We start from the raw sequence: 19,604 nt of genomic DNA, 5'->3' as shown, positions 1-19,604 counted from the left end.
TAGTTGAAAACCAAACATGGGCCAAATAAGTTTGATAACATGCTATAGAAAGTTGGAGTGAGAAGAATATTGTGGAATAAGCTATTAGTTGGCAAGAAGCACAAGGTCCATATTTGAGAACCGTTATTATAAATTCTTTTTGAGGCATTTTCAAGAATGTCCAATTATAAGGGTTGGAGTTGAAAAGTATACTTTTTTTATAATCCTTGCAAAAATGTCCAATTTTTAGATCAAAAGGTCTACATTACCCTCATGACAAGATTAATCAATTATTTATCACTTTGGCACAATTTTTAAGAAGAGCAAATAACTTCTAGGAGAAGCCACAATAATGTTGCTATTACCTAGGTGAGTCCACTTGCTTACATTTTTAATTATATTTTAATCAATTATTCTAGAACAAATGAAGAAGAAGCAAAAATTCCATTAACATATACGAAGAAGTATATGATTCCAACTTCAAAGAAATCATTTTAAGAAATTTACTGTGGTAGAAATTTGAAGCTGATTAGGCTTTCATCATTTGTCGATAGAAGGTATATTTCTTTGAACTCTATTTCTTCGAACTCTCATTTTTTTATAAGTTTTATTTAGTAGTTGTTGTTATATATGTTCAAATCTTAATTTTTTGATAAGGTATTTTTTCCCTTCAATGGACGAAATTATCCTGAGTATATATTTTTTATACCATTCATCTTAAATAACTTAGTTAGATAATATACTTCTGTATTTAGAATATCATTTATGGTGGAATAAATTCTTGCAAAAATGGTGGTTGAAGTTGAAGAAGATGATAAATGTATGAAATCCCGTCATTTCATTCTCAATATTTTATAAATATCGATAATGATAGTATAAATATCGTTCATGACATTTATAAACGTCGAGAATGATATTTATACTATCATTCTCGATATTGTCAAATGTTGACAATAACATTAAAAAATTGAGTAAGTTGGGAAAATTTCGTGTATAGCAATTCACATATTGCATGCAGGTAGCATTTTCGTTTTCGATTTTCGTTAGTGGTTGACAGTATTGTTGTTTATGACATGCAGATATGGGAGATGTTAAGAGATTTGTTGTCTCGTATGGTGGTAGATTCGTCAACATAGATGACGGGTAGAAGTGGTTAGGGAACTGAACAACATCAATTGTTGTTCGACATGATATTACATATGAAGAGCTTGTACATAAATTATTCTAGAAGTTGAATGTTGATAGAATGAAGTTCCGAATTCAATTGAAATTTACAGTTCCGAACATGAATATACCCCCTGCTGATGTAGCCGACGATGAGGATTTGCAATGGTTTATGTTTGTTCACACAGAAGCAGCATTGTGTGTAATTGTAGATGAATATAATGCTGGAGAGCACGAACTGCATGTCGGAGTTGAGCCTTTGTCACCAATAGAAGATGCATTGTGCGGACGCGATAAAGTCGGTATGTGCGAACTACAAGAGCCACAAACGATTGATAATATGGATGAAAGTTCAGGTGAAGGCAATTTGTTTATTTGAAATGCAATTGAGTCGATTGATGAAGAGGACATTGTGGAGAATCAGATATTCTTTAGCAAACAACAGTTACACACAAGGCTTCAACTTAAGGCTTTGAAAGAGAAGTTTCATTTCAAAGTTAAAAAGTCGAATCCTAGATCTCTTACTATGTGTTGTGTCGATACTACATGCCATTGGCTAGTATTTATGATTCGAGAGTACATACCTGAGCACACATGTTCTCTAGACGTTCGACGAAATGCACAAATTCACGCAACGAGTGCAGTAATTGGGCATCACATAATGCGAAGGTTGGACGATGCAAACCAATCATATGTTCCTGCGGGTATTATTGGGGATATGGAACGTGAATTTGGTGTACGAATTACCTACAACAAAGCGTGGAGAGCTAAAGAGAAGGGACTTCGATTTCTTCGTGGTACACCCAAAGAAAGTTTCTAGAAATTGCCATCATATTGTCACATGTTAACCGAGAAAAATTCAAGAACTATTGCACACATTGAACTCGACTCGAATAATAGGTTCTTGTACTTCTTCTTAGCGTTCAGGCCTAGTGTACGTGGTTTTCGAGAATACATGAGGCCAGTAATTTGTGTTGATGGAAGTCATTTGAAGGGCCAATATAAGGGAACACTACTAGTAGATGCAGCGTAAGATGCTAACCTACAAATATATCCTCTTGCGTGGAGTGTTGTCGATGGGGAAACAAATGTATCGTGGTATTGATTCTTTGCAAAGTTGAAAGATGTCATTGATGATTCAAACCAGCTAGTGTTTGTGTCGAACAGGAAGAAGAGTATTAAGTGGGCAATTACGAGGTTGTTCCCACTTTCTCACAACGGTGTCTGCATCTGGCATATCGAGAAAAATCTTATTGCTAGGTATAGCAGTAGCAATGTCATCTTCTTATTCAAGCGGGCAGTGCTAGCATACCGCGTATCGAAATTTGATCAGTTCATGACACAGATAAGAACCATTCGACCGTCAATGGCATCTTACTAAGAACGTGTCGGTATATCCACCTGGTCACGGGCACATTTTGTTGGTAATCGGTACAACGTTATGACAAATAACATTGCGGAGTCATTGAATTCAGTCCTGAGGTGACAAAGAAGTTTCCCTATAACCTCGTTAATCGAAAATATTACGTCATTGATGCAACGATGGTTCTACGAGAGAAAAAGTGTATCCACGAAATGTAGTACGACTGTGACACCAAAAATTGATGATAAATTGAGAAAATCATTCGACGCCGGTGCAACTTTACCAGTACGAAATTTGGACGAACTCGTTTTTGAGTTAGGTATAGTTACTGAACTTTGTACTATCGACCTTATAGGTAACACGTGTTCATGTCGAGTGTTTCAGATACAACAAATCCCATGTTCACATGCATCCCGAGCTGCTTGTGCAAAAGAAAAATCATTGTATGATTTGTGCTCCCCTTACCACACCACAAAATATTGGCGAGCTGTGTACAACGAAGTTCTTCACCCCGTTGGCCAAGAGTTAGATTGGGTTGTTCCTCGGTCTATTCGTTCCGTGGAAGTTTTATCCCCGAATATACGTAGAGCACCCAGGTCGACCTCCTACCCAACATCAATGGTCAAGAACTAAAAGGTCAACGTTGAGACGAAAATGCGGCCAATGTGGGGGTTCTGGACATAACAGGCAAACATGTCAGAATTCGACATCTTTAAGTGACACGTATACTTGAATGTCATTGTGTATTCCGATCGTCAAATGCCCTGATAACATGAATTATCAATGTTTTGAATTTTTTTTCTTTTGTATTACTTGCTTTCTACCTCTTGTTTTAAATGTTGTTAAATATATTTTTGACTTCTACTTCTTTCTGTTTCTTTCTTCGTTCTCTCTTGATATCACTTATTTGCAATTGCTTGTTGTAAAATTAAGTTTGTAATACATTTTGAATCCTTTATATGGATTCATCCCATTTTTTGTGATTTTTTTCTTATATTATTCTAGTTATTCAAAATTTCATGGCGCACAAACAGGAAAATTCGTATGGGCATTCACTAAATACAAACAACACTTCATTTTAGAATGTCATAATGGATACAAACGAGAGAGGCCAGGTTTGGGGTATAACTACCAACAAGGGAAATGGTGCTTACATATATTCTTATGAGCATTTCACTACGATATCATTTTGTTCATCATATAAGTGAACAAGCACATATCTATTTCATCAATGGGATTTTCTTAATCATTGTAGACACAATGTGGAAATGGATACAAAAGCAACCCATGAATGACTCGTTCTCCTAAGTCATTGGAGCAGAGAAAATGGTAATCACAACAAAAGGAAGCCATAACTCCAATACATATCGTAGACAACTATTATACAAAATGGTGATCACCCCAAAAAATATCCATCACCTATATGGATTTTTTAGCACTACTATATGTACGTAAAAATTTCACTTACGATGACTGCATCTTCTACATATCCTCCACGATGGACAAAGAGGACATATCACTATCATACTCCTCGTCGGAGCTTATGATGATCACATCTTCATTTTCGACGGGAACTGCTCCAACATTTTCATCCAACAACACATGATGTGCTTCCGGTTGGACCGGTACTGGGACGATCTCACGATGAACTTGAATTGGTTCAATTTCGTCGATTAGTTTTGGAAAAGGGATTGGTTGAAGGCAAACCCTACGATGGCGGTTTGAAGGTTGACGAACATATGGAACAAAGATATTGCTTTCATCATCCAAGTCCGAGTCTATGATGATCGAGTTGTCCGCGGACAACCCGGGGGGTCGAAAGTGATAGTAACATCAAGAACAGGAGTATGTTGAATTGATGAAGGCATAATCAATGGAAAAACTAACTAGTGCTATGAATTTGTTAAATTCTCGTATGTACATATTTAAGTAAAGTCCAACATTTTATAGTGGAGAAACACTTGTCCATTGAATGCACGATAAGATATCTCACCAACCAATATGGTTGAAGTCATTCATGGTGATTATTTTACAACTTTTTTCACATCAATATGGTTGAGAACGTACTTGTGCTTGGCATACCAACTTTAACTGCTATAGTAATTATAAACCTGCTTGCTACAATTTTTGCAGTTAATACACCATTTGGTTGCCTTCACTCTTAGTTAAATTTGGTTGAATCATATTTATGTTGACATTTGACGCCGTTCTCGACATTTGTAACATCATTACCGACATTAAATAGCTGTTAATCTCGACACTTGACATTACGAATGTCTAGAACGACACTTGGACCAAAATACGATATTTCTCTACATTTCTTCGATTTCTGGACGTTTGATATGTCGTTCTCGACATTACATAACTGTGAATCTCGACGCTTGATATTTCATTTGTCTAAAATGACAGTTCGAGAACATATTACATACCACCATATAAATCAAAATATGCAAACCACTGTGTAAACGAAAATACATTTTACGTACCACCACATAAAACCAAAATTCATGTTATGTACCACCACATAAAGTAAAATACATATTGCAAACGATGGTATCATGAACCGGCTGATCATCAACAGTCACACAAGCAAAGTACAGCTAAGCCACGATAACTATTTCACTATCGGGGATAAAGAAAGTATTCATTATTCAAAAAATTTACCGCAATCTTTGATATGATCTAGGAGTCGAGCTCGACGAAAGCAAGTGCGAGACGAGACCAGTTGATAGTCGATGGCGGACCAATGACGCAATCAAGGGCAAAGCAAGAGAAACAAGTGATGGGATTGCTCGTTCAAGAAACCATTGATGGAACCAAGTTCGGGACTCAAAATGGAGCAACTTCCATGTTCGGGTCGAAGGCCGAATCAACTTGGATCAATTTGTTATCAAGCGACGAAACCGGAGGCTGAAAATAAGCATGTGCGACCGCACAGCAAAAACACCATGCGGCCGCACGGTGGCATACCGAAAATCAAAATGGCATTTCTTGTTGAACCATGCAACCGCATGGAAATACACCATGCGGCCGCACAAGCCAAAAAATTGGCGAATTTTTCAATTTTGGCAATTTTCCATATTTTGTTAGATTTTGATTCTTTTCCATATTTTGAGGATTATGCTCGACTTTTGCACAATTTTTACCTAGTTTTTAGGTTTAGTATAAATAGGAGTTTCTATTCAATTGTTAAAAACCTTTTGACGTTATTAATATTGAATTAAAGTGAGGCGTATTGTCTGAGGCATATTGTCTTCCCTTCATCGTTCTTCATTGAACAATTTTGAACTTATCAAGTGTTAACTTGTGGCATTCAAACAACCGGATTTAATTCTTGGATTGCGTGATCAAGGGGTCTTTCAAGCGTCGTTCTAGTTGGGTTTTTGGTTCGACTTTCTTTTGGGTTATTCCTAAACTTTGGATTAATTTGGCTTTCTTGGGTTCGTCAATCTCATTGTGGGTTTCGTAGTCAACTTTGCTACGGGGTTCGCATCAATTGGTATTAGAGCTTTGGCTCCAAATTAATTGAAAGTTATATCTTTTCTTTATTTGTTGAGTCGTTAATTTTGTTTTCTTAGTTTCTTCTTCTATTTTAATTGTTCTTTCTTAGTTCTTCTTCGTCTTTGTTTTTCTTTTCGTCGTTTCGTTTAGTTGTTGGTAGTTTAATTATCTTCTTTCATCAAGGAGTACAAAAAAAAAGTTACTGTACATTCGAGGTACTGTTCATCTTGAAGTACTGTTCACTATATATATATATATATATATATATATATATATATATATATATATATATATGATATCATTGTTTGATTTCGTGTTTTATTCTACCAACAACAATTCATACATTGTGTTTGATTTTTGGGATATTCAATTGCGTTCGAGTCTTTCATTCTTCTTTTGAGTCTATTCACATATTCATGTCAAAACATTCATCTATTCCACTTATTCAAGTCCTTTGAGTCTCGTGGTCTTTGATTAATATTCAATTTGTTTGAATTGCCGGTAAAACAATTGATTTAGTTCACTTGGTTCTTTGAAGTGCTTGGAGGGAGGCTTTGGGTGGTAAAAGGTCGAGTGGCGAGTTTAATAAAGGGAAAAAGCCATAGTGAGTGTTTTCCGAGTGAAATCTTTGTGAGGCATAAGAAATTGTGTGATATGATGTCGAAAAGAGAATGTTCTAATTCAAGCCGAAACGGTAATGACAACAATGCATCGGAGGACATGATAAGGAGGTTTGAAAGGGTACTTGGTGATGGTAGGGAGAAGGCGGATAGGCAAGGGGAATGGATGCCACAAATGGGTACTACAATTGCTAATCTTAGCCGAGGACAAGTGGAGATGTCTAATGCTAGGGGGCCGGGTAGGCGTGAATCTGGGAGAGAAAGGCAGGATGAGTATCATAGCGATGAGGATGATTTTGATGAAAATGACATTGATATGGGTCGAGCGACGCATAGGGGTGATAGGATGGAAAGATGAGGTAGGAATAACTTGGGAGATGAAGTAGATGGAAATTTGGGGAGTATTAAAATGCCTATTCCGCAATTTAAGGGGAGAAGCGATCCGGAAGCATATTTAGAGTGGGAAAGGAATGTTGAGATGATTTTTGAGTGCTATAATTATTCGAAGGAGAAAAAGGTGAAATTGACAGTGCTTGAATTCGTGGATTACGCGATATCTTGGTGGGATCAAGTACTTACATTACGACGTAGGGATCGAGAAAGGCCAATTAGCACTTGGGATGAGTTGAGGATGTTGATGAGGAAGAGGTTTGTTCTGAGTCCCTATTATAGGGAAATCCATCAAAAATTGCAAGGTTTGTATCAAGGATCGAAAAGCGAAGAGGATTATCACAAGGAGATGGAAATTCTTATGATTCGGGCTAATGTGGAGGAAGATCGAGAAGCTACCATGGTACGGTTCTTGAATGGGTTAAATCGGGATATTGCAAATGTTGTAGAGTTGCAACATTATGTGGAAATCGAGGACATGTTACATGTGGCAATGAAGGTCGAGAGGCAATTGAAGAGGAAGGGGACGTCTAGGCAACCGTTAGGTACTTCGACTCCTAATCCAATAGTGATGGCGAGTTTGATGACATGCCAGCGTTAGAAGGTGTTAGTGAAGAAGAAAAAGTTGAAGAGCCAGTTGGGGATCTACTAGTCACAAGGCGAGCTCTCACTACTCACGTCAAAGCGGATGACTTGGAGTTGCAACGGGAGAACATTTTCCACACTCGATGCCACGTCAACAATACGGTATGTAGTGTTATAATTGATGGTGGTAGTTGCACTAATGTAGCTAGTGTGTCTCTTGTAGAAAAATTGGGTTTAACATTGTTGAGACACACGAGATCTCATAAATTGCAATGGTTGAATGAGAGTGGCAAGGTGAGGGTGAATCGAAGGGTGTTACTTAATTTGTCAATTGGGAGTTATAAGGACGAGTTAGTGTGTGATGTGATGCCAATGCAAGCGGGACATATTTTATTAGGGCGACCATGGCAATACGATAGGAAGGCTATGCATGATGGGTACAAAAATTGATATAGTTTCATTAAGGATGAAAGGACCATTACTCTTGTACCATTAACACCGGCGCAAGTCTATGAGGACCAATTAAAATTGAGAAGTAAGGAAGAGAGGAGAGCAAAAGAGTTAGAAAAAATGAGAGCAAATAGTGAGTTGGAGAAAAAGAGAGAAAATGTTGAGATAGATATTAGAGAGAAAAAGATAGAGCAATCACAAGAGAGAAAAGAAAGAGAGTGCCCCGAGAGAAGAGAGAAAACACGAGCGAATTTCTTTGCAAAAGAGAGTGATTTGAGGAGAGCGGTAGTTGAGAGAAAAGATATGATCTTGTTCGTTTATAAGGAATCACTCCTGAATTTTGAGGAAACTAACCCACCCCTCCCTAGTTTGACTAAGTCTTTGTTGCAGGAATTCAACGATATATTTCCGGAGGATGCACCAAGTGGATTGCCGCCTATTCGAGGCATTGAACATCAAATTGACTTCATGCCCAGAGCTGTCATTCCAAATCGACCGGCTTATCGAAGTAATCCCGAGGAGACTAAGGAGCTTTAAAGGCAAGTGGAGGAGTTGATGAACAAAGGATACGTGAGGGAAAGCATGAGTCCTTGGGCGGTACAGGTTTTGCTTGTACCAAAAACGGATGGAACATGACGAATGTGCGTGGATTGTAGAGCTATCAACAACATAACGGTAAAGTATCGTCACCCTATACCTAGGTTAGATGACATGCTCGATGAATTACATGGTACTTGCATATTTTCTAAAATTGATTTAAAAAGCGGGTATTATCAAATTCGTATGCGGGAGGGTGATGAATGGAAAACGGCTTTTAAAACTAAATATGGTTTATATGAATGGTTGGTTATACCGTTTGGACTCACAACTGCACCTAGCACTTTTATGCGTTTAATGAATCATGTTTTACGTGCTTTTATAGAAAAATTTGTTGTGGTTTATTTTGACGACATCTTAATCTATAACAAAAACCTAGGAGAGCATTTGGAACATTTAAAATATGTGCTAATTGTTTTAAGGAAAGAACAACTCTATGCTAATCTTAAGAAATGCACGTTTTGTATGGATAGAGTTATTTTTCTTGGTTTTGTGGTTAGTGCTAATGGGGTAGAAGTAGACGATGAAAAGATAAAAGCTATTAGAGATTGGCCGACACCTAAAAGCATAACGAAAGTTAGGAGTTTTCATGGTTTGGCTAGTTTTTATAGGCGATTTGTGAAGGATTTTAGCACTATCACTGCACCACTCACGGAAGTAGTTAAAAAGAGTGTGGGTTTTCATTGGGGTGATGAACAGGAACTTTCATTTAATACTATTAAAGGTAGATTGTGTGAAGCACCTGTTTTGGCATTACCTAACTTTGATAAAACATTCGAGATTGAGTGTGATGCATCAGGAATAGGGATTGGAGCAGTTTTAATGCAGGATCGGAGGCCTATTGCATACTTTAGCGAGAAATTGAGTGGAGCTGCTTTAAATTATCCTACATATGACAAAGAACTTTATGCACTTGTTCGAGCTTTGGAGACTTGGCAACATTATCTATGGCCGAAGGAGTTCGTAATACACACCGATCATGAGTTACTAAAGCACTTGCGGGGACAAGGTAAATTGAACAAGAGGCATGCACAGTGGATGGAATTCATTGAGACCTTTCCATACGTTATTCGGTATAAACAATGTAAGGAAAATGTAGTGGTGGATGCATTGTCGCGAAGGTACGTATTGCTAACTACTCTTGATTCTAAGTTACTTGGGTTTGAACATATTAAGGAATTGTATGAAAAAGATGTTAAATTTTCGGATATTTATTTGTCATGCATAAAAGGGGCGGTTGATAGGTTCTTTAGGCATGAGGGGTATTTATTTCGGGAAAATAGGTTATGTGTTCCTAATTGTTCTATTTGGGAGTTGTTAGTAAGGGAGGCACATAGTGGTGGATTGATGGGACACTTTGGGGTTCAAAAGACTTTAGATGTATTGAAGGAGCATTTTTATTGGCCTAAGATGAAAAGTGATGTTGAGCGAATTTGTAGTCGATGCATAGGTTGTAAAAAGGCTTGGGTTAATATCTCGATAGACTTTGTTTTGGGTTTACCTAGGACTAATAGAGGTCGGGATTCTAGTTTTGTGGTTGTAGATAGGTTCAGCAAAATGGCACATTTTATACCATGTCACAAAACTGACGATGCCACGAACATTGCTGACTTATTCTTTAAAGAGATTGTGCGTTTACATGGGGTTCCTAGAAGTATCGTGTCGGATCGGGATGTCAAATTTTTGAGCCACTTTTGGAGAGTTTTGTGGGGTAAGTTAGGCACTAAGTTACTATTTTCCACAACTTGTCACCCACAAACAGATGGGCAAACCGAGGTAGTGAATAGGACTATGACACAATTGTTACGCACAATAATCAATAAAAATTTGAAGAGTTGGGAGGAGTGTCTACCATTTGTTGAATTTGCATACAATCGAGCTGTTCACTCTACTATGTCATATTCTCCATTTGAAATTGTATATGGTATTAATCCACTAACTCCTTTGGATTTAATTCATTTACCTATGAATAAACGTGGTAGTTTAGATGGCAAAAAGAAGGCGAAATTGATTAAGTCACTCCATGAAAAGATAAAAGCGCAAATTGAAAACAAAAGTAAGTTGGTTGCATCGCAGGCGAACAAAGGTAGGAAGCTCGTGACATTCGAGCCAGGAGATTGGGTTTAGGTACACCTTAGGAAAGAGCAGTTTCCAGAGCAAAGGAAGCCCAAGTTGCAACCGAGGGGCGATGGTCCATTTCAAGTGATTAAAAAGATAAATGACAATGCTTACAAGTTGGACCTTCCCGGTGAGTACAATGTTTCGGCTACTTTTAATGTATCTGATCTCTCTTTATTTGATACAGGTTCAGATTCAAGGACGAATCCTTTTGAAGAGGGAGGGGATGATATGATCTAGGAGTCGAGCCAGACGAAGGTAAGTGCGAGACGAGACCCGTTGATAGTCGATGGCAAACCAATGACGCGATCAAGGGCAAAGCAAGTGAAACAAGCGATGGGATTGTTCGTTCAAGAAACCATTGATGGAACTATGTTCGGGACTCAAAATGGAGCAACTTCCATGTTCGGGTCGAAGGCCGAATCAACTTGGATCAATTTGTTATCAAGCGACGAAATCGGAGGCTGAAAATAAGCCTGTGCGATCGCACAGCAAAAACACCATGCGGCCGCATGGTGGCATACCGAAAATCAAGATGACATTTCTTGTTGAACCATACGACCACATAGAAATACACCATGCGGTCGCACAAGTTAAAAATTTGGCAAATTTTTCAATTTTGGCAATTTTTCATATTTTGTTAGATTTTGATTCTTTTCCATATTTTGGGGATTATGTTCAACTTTTGCACGATTTTTACCTAGTTTTTAGGTTTAGTATAAATAGGAGTTTCCATTCAATTGTTAAAAAACTTTTGACATTATTAATATTGAACTAAAGTGAGGCGTATTGTCTTCCCTTCATCGTTCTTCATTGAACAATTTTGAATTTATCAAGTGTTAACTTATGGCATTCAAACAACCGGATTTAATTCTTGGATTGCGTGATCAAGGGGTCTTTCAAGCGTCGTTCTTGTTGGATTTTTTTGTTCAACTTTCTTTTGAGTTAATCCTAAACTTTGGATTAATTTGGCTTTCTTGGGTTCGTTAATCTCGTTGTGGGTTTCGTAGTCAACGTTGCTACGGGGTTCGCATCAATCTTTCTTCTGTATATTGACATCCTCTCTGCTGAAACTGATTCTATTGGATGCCCAAGAACAAAGCATTCTATATATTTGAGTACAAATATTATGCAATTTGACTTGTACAATAAATGATTTTTCGTTAATCGAAATTAGTATATACAATAGATTAACTACGGTAGTAAATAACAAGAGTTGAAATGCTCACCCATTGTTCGCACATGGTAGATAAGGTATAAGCTCCATCTTCATTAAACCATTTATATGTTTCTTTATATCTTGTCTGGTGGATAGGGGTAGACACTGCAATAATGTTTGAACGACTATGCATGTTGCTTCTGCGTGAGCCTTGATTGCATCAGGTATGTGAACATTATTGCTGCAGTCGTATATGTAGAATTTCCATTCAGGAATATTGATCAGAAACAGATAACATTCATTGCCTGAATATGAACTTGGAATTAATAAATACTTGCATCCCATCCATGAACGACCAGCTACAAGCAATGTACCGTTGACGTAGCCTTGTAGGCGAGTTCCATCCGATTCACCTCTCTGGTTATATTCCATGTGCCACCTCATTTGCTGACAAAACTCCTCTTCAAATTGAAAATCCAAAATTGCATATTTTTTATTGACGAGAGTACAATCTTCATTCATACACTGCCTCAATAACTTCAGCTCTAACTCAATATGCTAATGCAATAAATATATGTAACATATATTAGACATATTAACTACGAAATCAAATTTATTGTGATTGCAAACCTTCACTCACCGCAATATTCAGCTCCTTCGTCGGATCCATTAAACTTTTTAGTATGTCTCTTCCATAAACATTGCCACGGTCATCGTCCAAATATGCACTGTATAACCTAATTTAAATTACTGTCAAATAATTCAAGAAATAATGTTTGACATAGATATAATAATGTTTAGCATTCGGACTATTCAGAATGAGTTACATTTGTTACCCAGATTGATTTCTCAATGTCTAATTCCTAATATTTTTGTACTTGTTCATGTCGTAGTCTTCTAAGGGACAGCCTGTGGATGACGAAGCCTGTGTGTATTTCATCTTCTTTTCCCTTTCTCTTCTCCGCATGTCAACACTTTCTGCTGGTTGAGACGTTGATGTCTCATGCGGTTGAACAGTAGGATTTGGACTTGTATGGAGAGGAACATCCTGCTGCATGGAACCTATAATGGCTTTCATGTTGGATTACTAGTTAGATAATCTATTTAGCATATTCTCATTCTTTTCGTCAATGTAAGATCTGACAGAACGTAAACTTGTATCAATATAAGACTATATGTGTTCCTGTTGCTACTGGAATAATTTTTCTTGTTTTCGAAGAATCGCCTGATAATGGGCTTCTTGTTGTTGCGATTCCTGGACCATATGAGTGCTAAACATATTTGATAGAGAATTATCCATGTATGACTACATACCACATAGAATGTAATCTTGCATCGATTTGTTATGTTGTTCGAACAGTTGCTTTTGGCTTTCAAGGATATCCTGGTTCAGGGCTCTGGATTCTTCAACAAATTCTGCCTTCAAGTTGCCACACAGACTGGACACATCTATTATCGTATGTTGCCTATACATACCCAACATTTCTTCCATTTGGTCTTCAATTACATATCTGGAGGCACCAGAAGCAGAACTAGGCCCAACTCCAGTTGAAGTTCTCAATGTACCACGACTAGTAGTTTCTTGCACACGGATGTTATTCGGTACTTGTGGTACTACATTATCTACTTCTCCAATGACAATGGCATCTAATATATTATGTTCATCGTCAGCCGGCAGAGAAAGATTTGTGTACCAGGGTGTTTGTAATTCTTCCTCTGTAGGCTGTAGCACTGCAATAACTTCGATCTGTAATCATAACAAACTATCATAATCCATTTGTTTAATTGAAATTGTTAATAATAAAATGCGAATGTCATTCTACATTGAAAATAAAAAATTCATACATCTTGAGTATCCAAAAATTGCTTAACAATCGATTCCTTCAGTATAGTATTAGGCCTCCAATTATAGATTCGTGGAATCTGCACCGTTCTGTATTTACGGCGACCAAACTTTTGTCCAATTCGTGGAAACGCTTCATATATCCAATACTGCAACATAAAGAAAGAGAAATGTGATGTATAAATTTTATTCTTTATACAAAGAAATTATACATAATACGTAAGTAATTAGAATAGAAACATAATACCTGAAATGCGAATGGATAGCCTTGTAATGCATACTTACATTCTCTTTGTCCATTCTGTTGCATCCTTAGTATTCTTTCCAATTGTGACTCTTTCAATGAATTGAACAAAACGAAATATGCTATCCGGCCCCATGGATACGTAAGGAACTCATCCAGATGTTCAACCTTGCCCAGAGTTCTATAATCAACTTGTCGTGAAGTCGGTTTCAACACACACTCAACCAACATAACTAATCTCAACTTAAATTTATCTTCTGTATCTTCACACATGTGGAAAGTTTCAAAAAGCATTCTATTGCTAATTTTTTTTGTGCCATTGAAGTATTGATTTCTAAGATGATCGTTATTATAATCAATTTCTACGGATGGTTCATGGCAAGGTAGTCCAGTAATGAGGCAAAATTCTTGCAAGCCAAACTTAGCAAGATGGTCATCTAACCGTACCCAAAGTTCATTGTTTTCGCCACAATGCACAAGTCTCATTATAAATTTGTGTACCAACTTGCTAGTAAATTGTTCTTCATCTCCTTTGAAAATAGCTCCATATATAAATCCATAAAAATTATTACACATCAAATAACATTGTTGATTTGCATCTATGAAATTTACAAAATTTTGAACGTATTGACGATTTGGATACTGAAAGATGGTAGCAGAAAACCATTATTTTGGAGAGAGAACGTATTTTAAAGATATCTGCATCAATTATACAAGAATTAATAGTTTTAAACAACTGTATTATTTTTTTAAGAATTAATAGTAAAACAAAGTACCGTTAATTGTACGATTATTTAAGAATTAATATTTCCAAACAAATATAATTTTTTTCACGTCTTGTATACTAAACAAAATTAAAATCAAAAATTAATATTTTCAGCAAAATGTAATATTTTTGTTTACATATGACGTAAAACATACTGGGTGGGTAATTTCAAAAAAAAAATATGGTGGTTACATTTCTGTATCTCCGTGACACTATGAGAGTGTCAAGGAGAGTATCTCCGTGACACGAAGACGAGGTTTTTCGAGTAAATTGTAGTTTAAAAGTATATTTTCTTTCAAGATATTCAACTAACTGCTAAGTAGCACAAATATTAAATACAAATTTTGAATTACTTACCTTTTCCGATCAAATGAGCGTCTTTTTTGAATAAATGTGGGAAATGTTTCCGGTTAAATGAATGTGAGAATGAAACTTGAATTAAAATGTGTAGAGAGTGAGTGAAGGAGAGTGAGTGAATATGACAAATAATTGTAGCTAAATGTGTGGATGGGGGAGTGAATGAGAAGAAGGAGCTAAAATTAATTAAAACGTGTGAAGAGTGAGTGAATGTGACAAATAATTGTAACTAAATGTGTGGATGGGGGAGTGAATGTGAGAATGATGAGTGAACGAGAAAAAGTAGTTAAAAGTGTGCATGTAAGTAAATGTCGAAACCATTTTGTTGTGTTACGATAATTGAATGTTGTTGATAGATTCTGTATATAGTGAATATATTCACTTGTTGTGTTGTCATAATTGAATATTTTTCACACATTATATATATATATCAGTGATTTCTTTAAACTTTCTTGTGTTGCAATTTGAAACTTTTTGACAAATTATAAATTTCTTTTTAATTCATTTTGTTCTATTAAAATTTTATATTCACAAAAAAAATAAATTAACGTTTTGTACAATTCAAATTTTATGTTGAAAAAAAAATGTTCGATAAATTTCTTTAATTTATTAAAGCTAACCGAGTTAATCAATTTTTCCTTACTAACTGCTAAGTAGCACGAAGTTTATTTTATTTCCACATACATGATCACACAGAATGACACATATGTTCACATATTATTGAAAAAAAAATATAAGGGACGTTAACATTTATATTGAAACAATATATTCCTTGACATTTCACTCATTTCTTGACATTTGACGTGTAGTTCTCGACATTAAATGTTTGCTAATCTGGACACTTGACAGTACATTTGTATAGAACGACATTTCAACTAAAGTATAGTATTTTTCCACATTTCATTAGAACATTAACATCTCCTACTCCACTATATGAGATAATAAAGTTATAAACTATTTTCAACATACAACATTCGGAACATGTCACTAATTTATAAACCACCGGTTTGCATCCACAAAATATTACATACTACCATATAAACAAAAATATGCAAACCACTGTCTAAACCAAAATACATTTTCCGTATCACAAAATATTACATACCACCATATAAACAAAAATATGTAAACCACTGTCTAAACCAAAATACATTTTTCGTACCAAGACATAAACCAAAATACATATTGAAAAACCACTATATAAATCAAAATAGGCAAACCTCTAAATTCTATGCATCCCTCTTACCCCTCTTGTGACCAGATCGGGTGTATGGCGTCTTTGTGTTTGCACTAGCCTTCTTTAGCCTCAACGATCAAGGTCTACGTGTAGGTGGATCAGTTGCCATCAAAGGTACAGAAACGATGCTATCGTGAACCAGTTGATCATCAATGGTCACACCAACTGTAGGTACAACGGCTGGTGCCTCTTTCACAATATCACAAGCAACATTTACTGACCCCAAGTACTCCAACCCCACCTCCCGACGTTATGGACACATCAGGGATATTGCAAACAACTGGTTCGGTTGCCTCTCTGACATCCTGTCTGTCTGCAGAAATATTGGGAGTGAAAACATCATGTCGGGGCTCGTCTCCACTGCAATCGTCATGACCAAATCCACCATACTCAGCACCAACATTGTGTTGTCCAATTTCTGTAGCAACTTCATCAAACCTTCGTCGAAGAACATTCATCTCATCAGTGACATGATTTCTCAAACCACACACATGACCTCCTAGATCATTTTGGAGACTAGCGAATCTTGTGTTCATTTCTTCCCTCAAATCCCCCATCTTGCTCTCAAATACCTCCCGTTGTTCATTCAAGATAACTCTTATCTCATCTAAAGACACAGGTCTTTCAACGATCGGATCCCCATGCTCTTCTTCTTTGCCTTCAACGAGATGCAAACCTTGATGATGAGGTCCACCTTTGTTGCCTCTCTGGGATTTATTTGGTAGATGGTTGTTGTCATCGTTCCGTATGACATCATCTTCAACTAGACAAGCTTGTATTTCTATTGATTGAGCAACAAGACCATCTAGAACGGGGTCCACTGCGTCTTCCAACGGAACTAGATCGACGAAGTACGACTTCAATTCTTCTGCAGCAGTTGCTCGCAGCGTTGTCCACAAGTGCACCTATAGGAGAAGAAAAATAGGCGAAATGAAAAAATATATATTGCGAAGTGTAAGGCAATTAAGTATGTAAATCGCCTGCATTTGTCTTCTCAAAAAAATCTGAATATGTTCGGGAATGAGATTGTTTCGTGCTAGACCACCGCAACATCCTCGAGACATCATCACAAGTCTTACTCGAGAATCGAGCTCCCAACTCCGGAATTGCCTCGTACTCCCAAATCGGCATGACATTTGTAACAGTAATAACCATATTTGGAGATAAATAACAATGAGCGATGAGAAGAACTAAAATGAACCAAAATAGATGTATACCTGGAGAGCAAGAGGGAATCCGTACAATGTGTAAGTCATCCTATCACAACATTCACTTTTACCATGTCCGCCTTTCTTCCCCATCCACGTAGTAGTGATTTGATGAGAAGTTGAAAACATACTGTCTCCCATGGGTAGGCATTGAAAAAATCCAAGTCTTCAATGATGGAAAGAGTTGTCGAATTTATTCCTATATTTCGATCTCTTAAATTAAATACCCCTTCAATAATTAGTGTCAACCCAAGCTTGTAACGATCGTTACGGTTGACACATTTCAAAAAAACTTTCTCCAGGTCGCTACACATTATCCGGTCCATATTAGCAAACATTTTATCTTGTAGATGGGTTTTCTCTAGGATTTTGTCAACTTCGGTACCTTTAGGTACTGGACTGCACTTAAAGCCAGTAATTAGTGCGAACTCCGACAGCCTAAATCGTGCAAACCTTTGGTTTACCTTGAACCAAGCCTCAAACCGCTTTCAGCATACCACCGATCTGTTTACCATTTCATAAATTAATTGAGCAGATAGTTTCAGCTTCAGTAATCTTGCAACATGTCCTATACAACTGTCCTCCAACTGACGCTTTTGCTGTGGATCCAATTTGTTCAGGACAATTGATATATATTTTGTGTTGCTCACTTACGACACATGGGCCGGAACACGTTCTTCCTCCGAAATTTTATATCGGTGTGTCATACTCATCTACAAATCAAAACAAATGAAAACAATACTTTAACAAATAGTATGAGAACGTACAAATGAAATCAAATATAACATTCTTGTTAAAATGCAGTGAAAGAAAAATGATTTTTACAATACAATGGTTTGATAAAATACCATATCTAAACTAAGTTGTTTAATTGTTGAAATTAAACCAAACCTGGCTTCTGATTTGAAGCTATCATGTAACCATTTTATAGTTGATCACCATTCAAACAGTTCAAAAGTATACACACAATCTTCTACAATTTCATTAAGTTAATTGCCTAATTTAGATATGCAAATAAACCGAAAATGCAATATTTTTTAGCAAAATAAATAACAACAACATAGTCTTGTATTAAATAAATTTAGAGCCAACTATAACAGACCATACGCAAAATCAAGTATACATGTCATAAGATTTGACAAGTTTTCTATCTGCTATCAACCTATCACAGTCTTCCTCCATAAGAAACCATCAATATACAAATACAACCCTCAACAAGATGCAGAACAAATTTGATGCGAAAATGAAGCCATTTAGTTGCTGATGAGCATTCAAACAGTCTAAGAGTGTATAATAGCAACACAACCTGTGTCATTTCATCATGTTTATTACCTAACTTAGATGCGAAATATGCTTCAAATGGAGTATTCTTCACTTCGTACTATGTTATTTATCATCTAGCAGTATCAAATTTAGTTGACATATAGATTATATCTCAAAGTAAAAGATACAATAACATGGACAACAAAAAGTACAATCATTTTCCTGATTTCTTTAAACACTTTACCCCTTCAACCTTTTCGACAGTATCTCACTGAGTGTCTCTTATTTTCCCAGTTGCCATTTGCCCACCACACTTTAGAGTCCAGTGCTATAGAGTAAGTTTATTTCGTTATTTTTTTCTTTATTGTCGGTGGGTTGAGTCGGAGTGAAGATTGAGAGATTGAGAGTGAGAGTTGAGAGGACTTAGTTTAGGGCTTCTTTTATTTTTTCATTCCCCAGCGTTCATCTTTTTTTTTTTTTTTTTTTTTTTTTTTTTTTTTTTTTTTGATGGACATTGACAAAATTGTGGACATTTTTGCAAATGACTCGCTGAAAATGGACATTACGTGAAATTTTCTCATTCTTTTTTTCTACTCATTTTTAACAACACATTCATTTAACGAAATATTCTGCACATAAACTCAAAATTTTTGCACAAGTAAACTCAATTTTTTTATACTTTTAAATCATGCATTCTCCTAAATATTATTCGAAATATAATTTTTATCAAATAATAGTTGTCAAACATGAGCTGGTTGAA

The 19,604-nt window shown here is 36.4% G+C and overlaps 1 protein-coding gene across 1 annotated transcript; it reads left to right on the top strand.

Moving 5' to 3' along the window:
* The first annotated feature begins 2,677 nt into the window (after positions 1 to 2,677).
* On the top strand, positions 2,678 to 6,985 carry LOC111366797. Its single transcript, XM_022987492.1, has 2 exons — positions 2,678 to 3,102; positions 6,859 to 6,985. The coding sequence occupies exons 1-2, from the start codon at positions 2,678 to 2,680 to the stop codon at positions 6,983 to 6,985; spliced, it is 552 nt and encodes a 183-aa protein (XP_022843260.1).
* The last annotated feature ends 12,619 nt before the right edge of the window (positions 6,986 to 19,604 follow it).

Source organism: Olea europaea, chromosome 18 (genome assembly GCF_002742605.1).
Source record: "Olea europaea var. sylvestris chromosome 18, O_europaea_v1, whole genome shotgun sequence".
Classification (NCBI taxonomy): Eukaryota; Viridiplantae; Streptophyta; class Magnoliopsida; order Lamiales; family Oleaceae; genus Olea; species Olea europaea.
The sequence above is the reverse complement of the archived record's forward strand: the minus strand, read 5'-3'. Positions and strand labels throughout refer to the sequence as shown.

What these genes read in the sequence shown, in the direction of transcription:
- LOC111366797 (XM_022987492.1), top strand. Translation starts at nt 2,678, where the DNA reads ATGCAACGATGGTTCTACGAGAGAAAAAGTGTATCCACGAAATGTAGT. An exon ending in AATATACGTAGAGCACCCAG is followed by an intron (nt 3,103 to 6,858) that starts GTCGACCTCCTA and finishes GTCTAATGCTAG; the next exon opens with GGGGCCGGGTAGGCGTGAAT.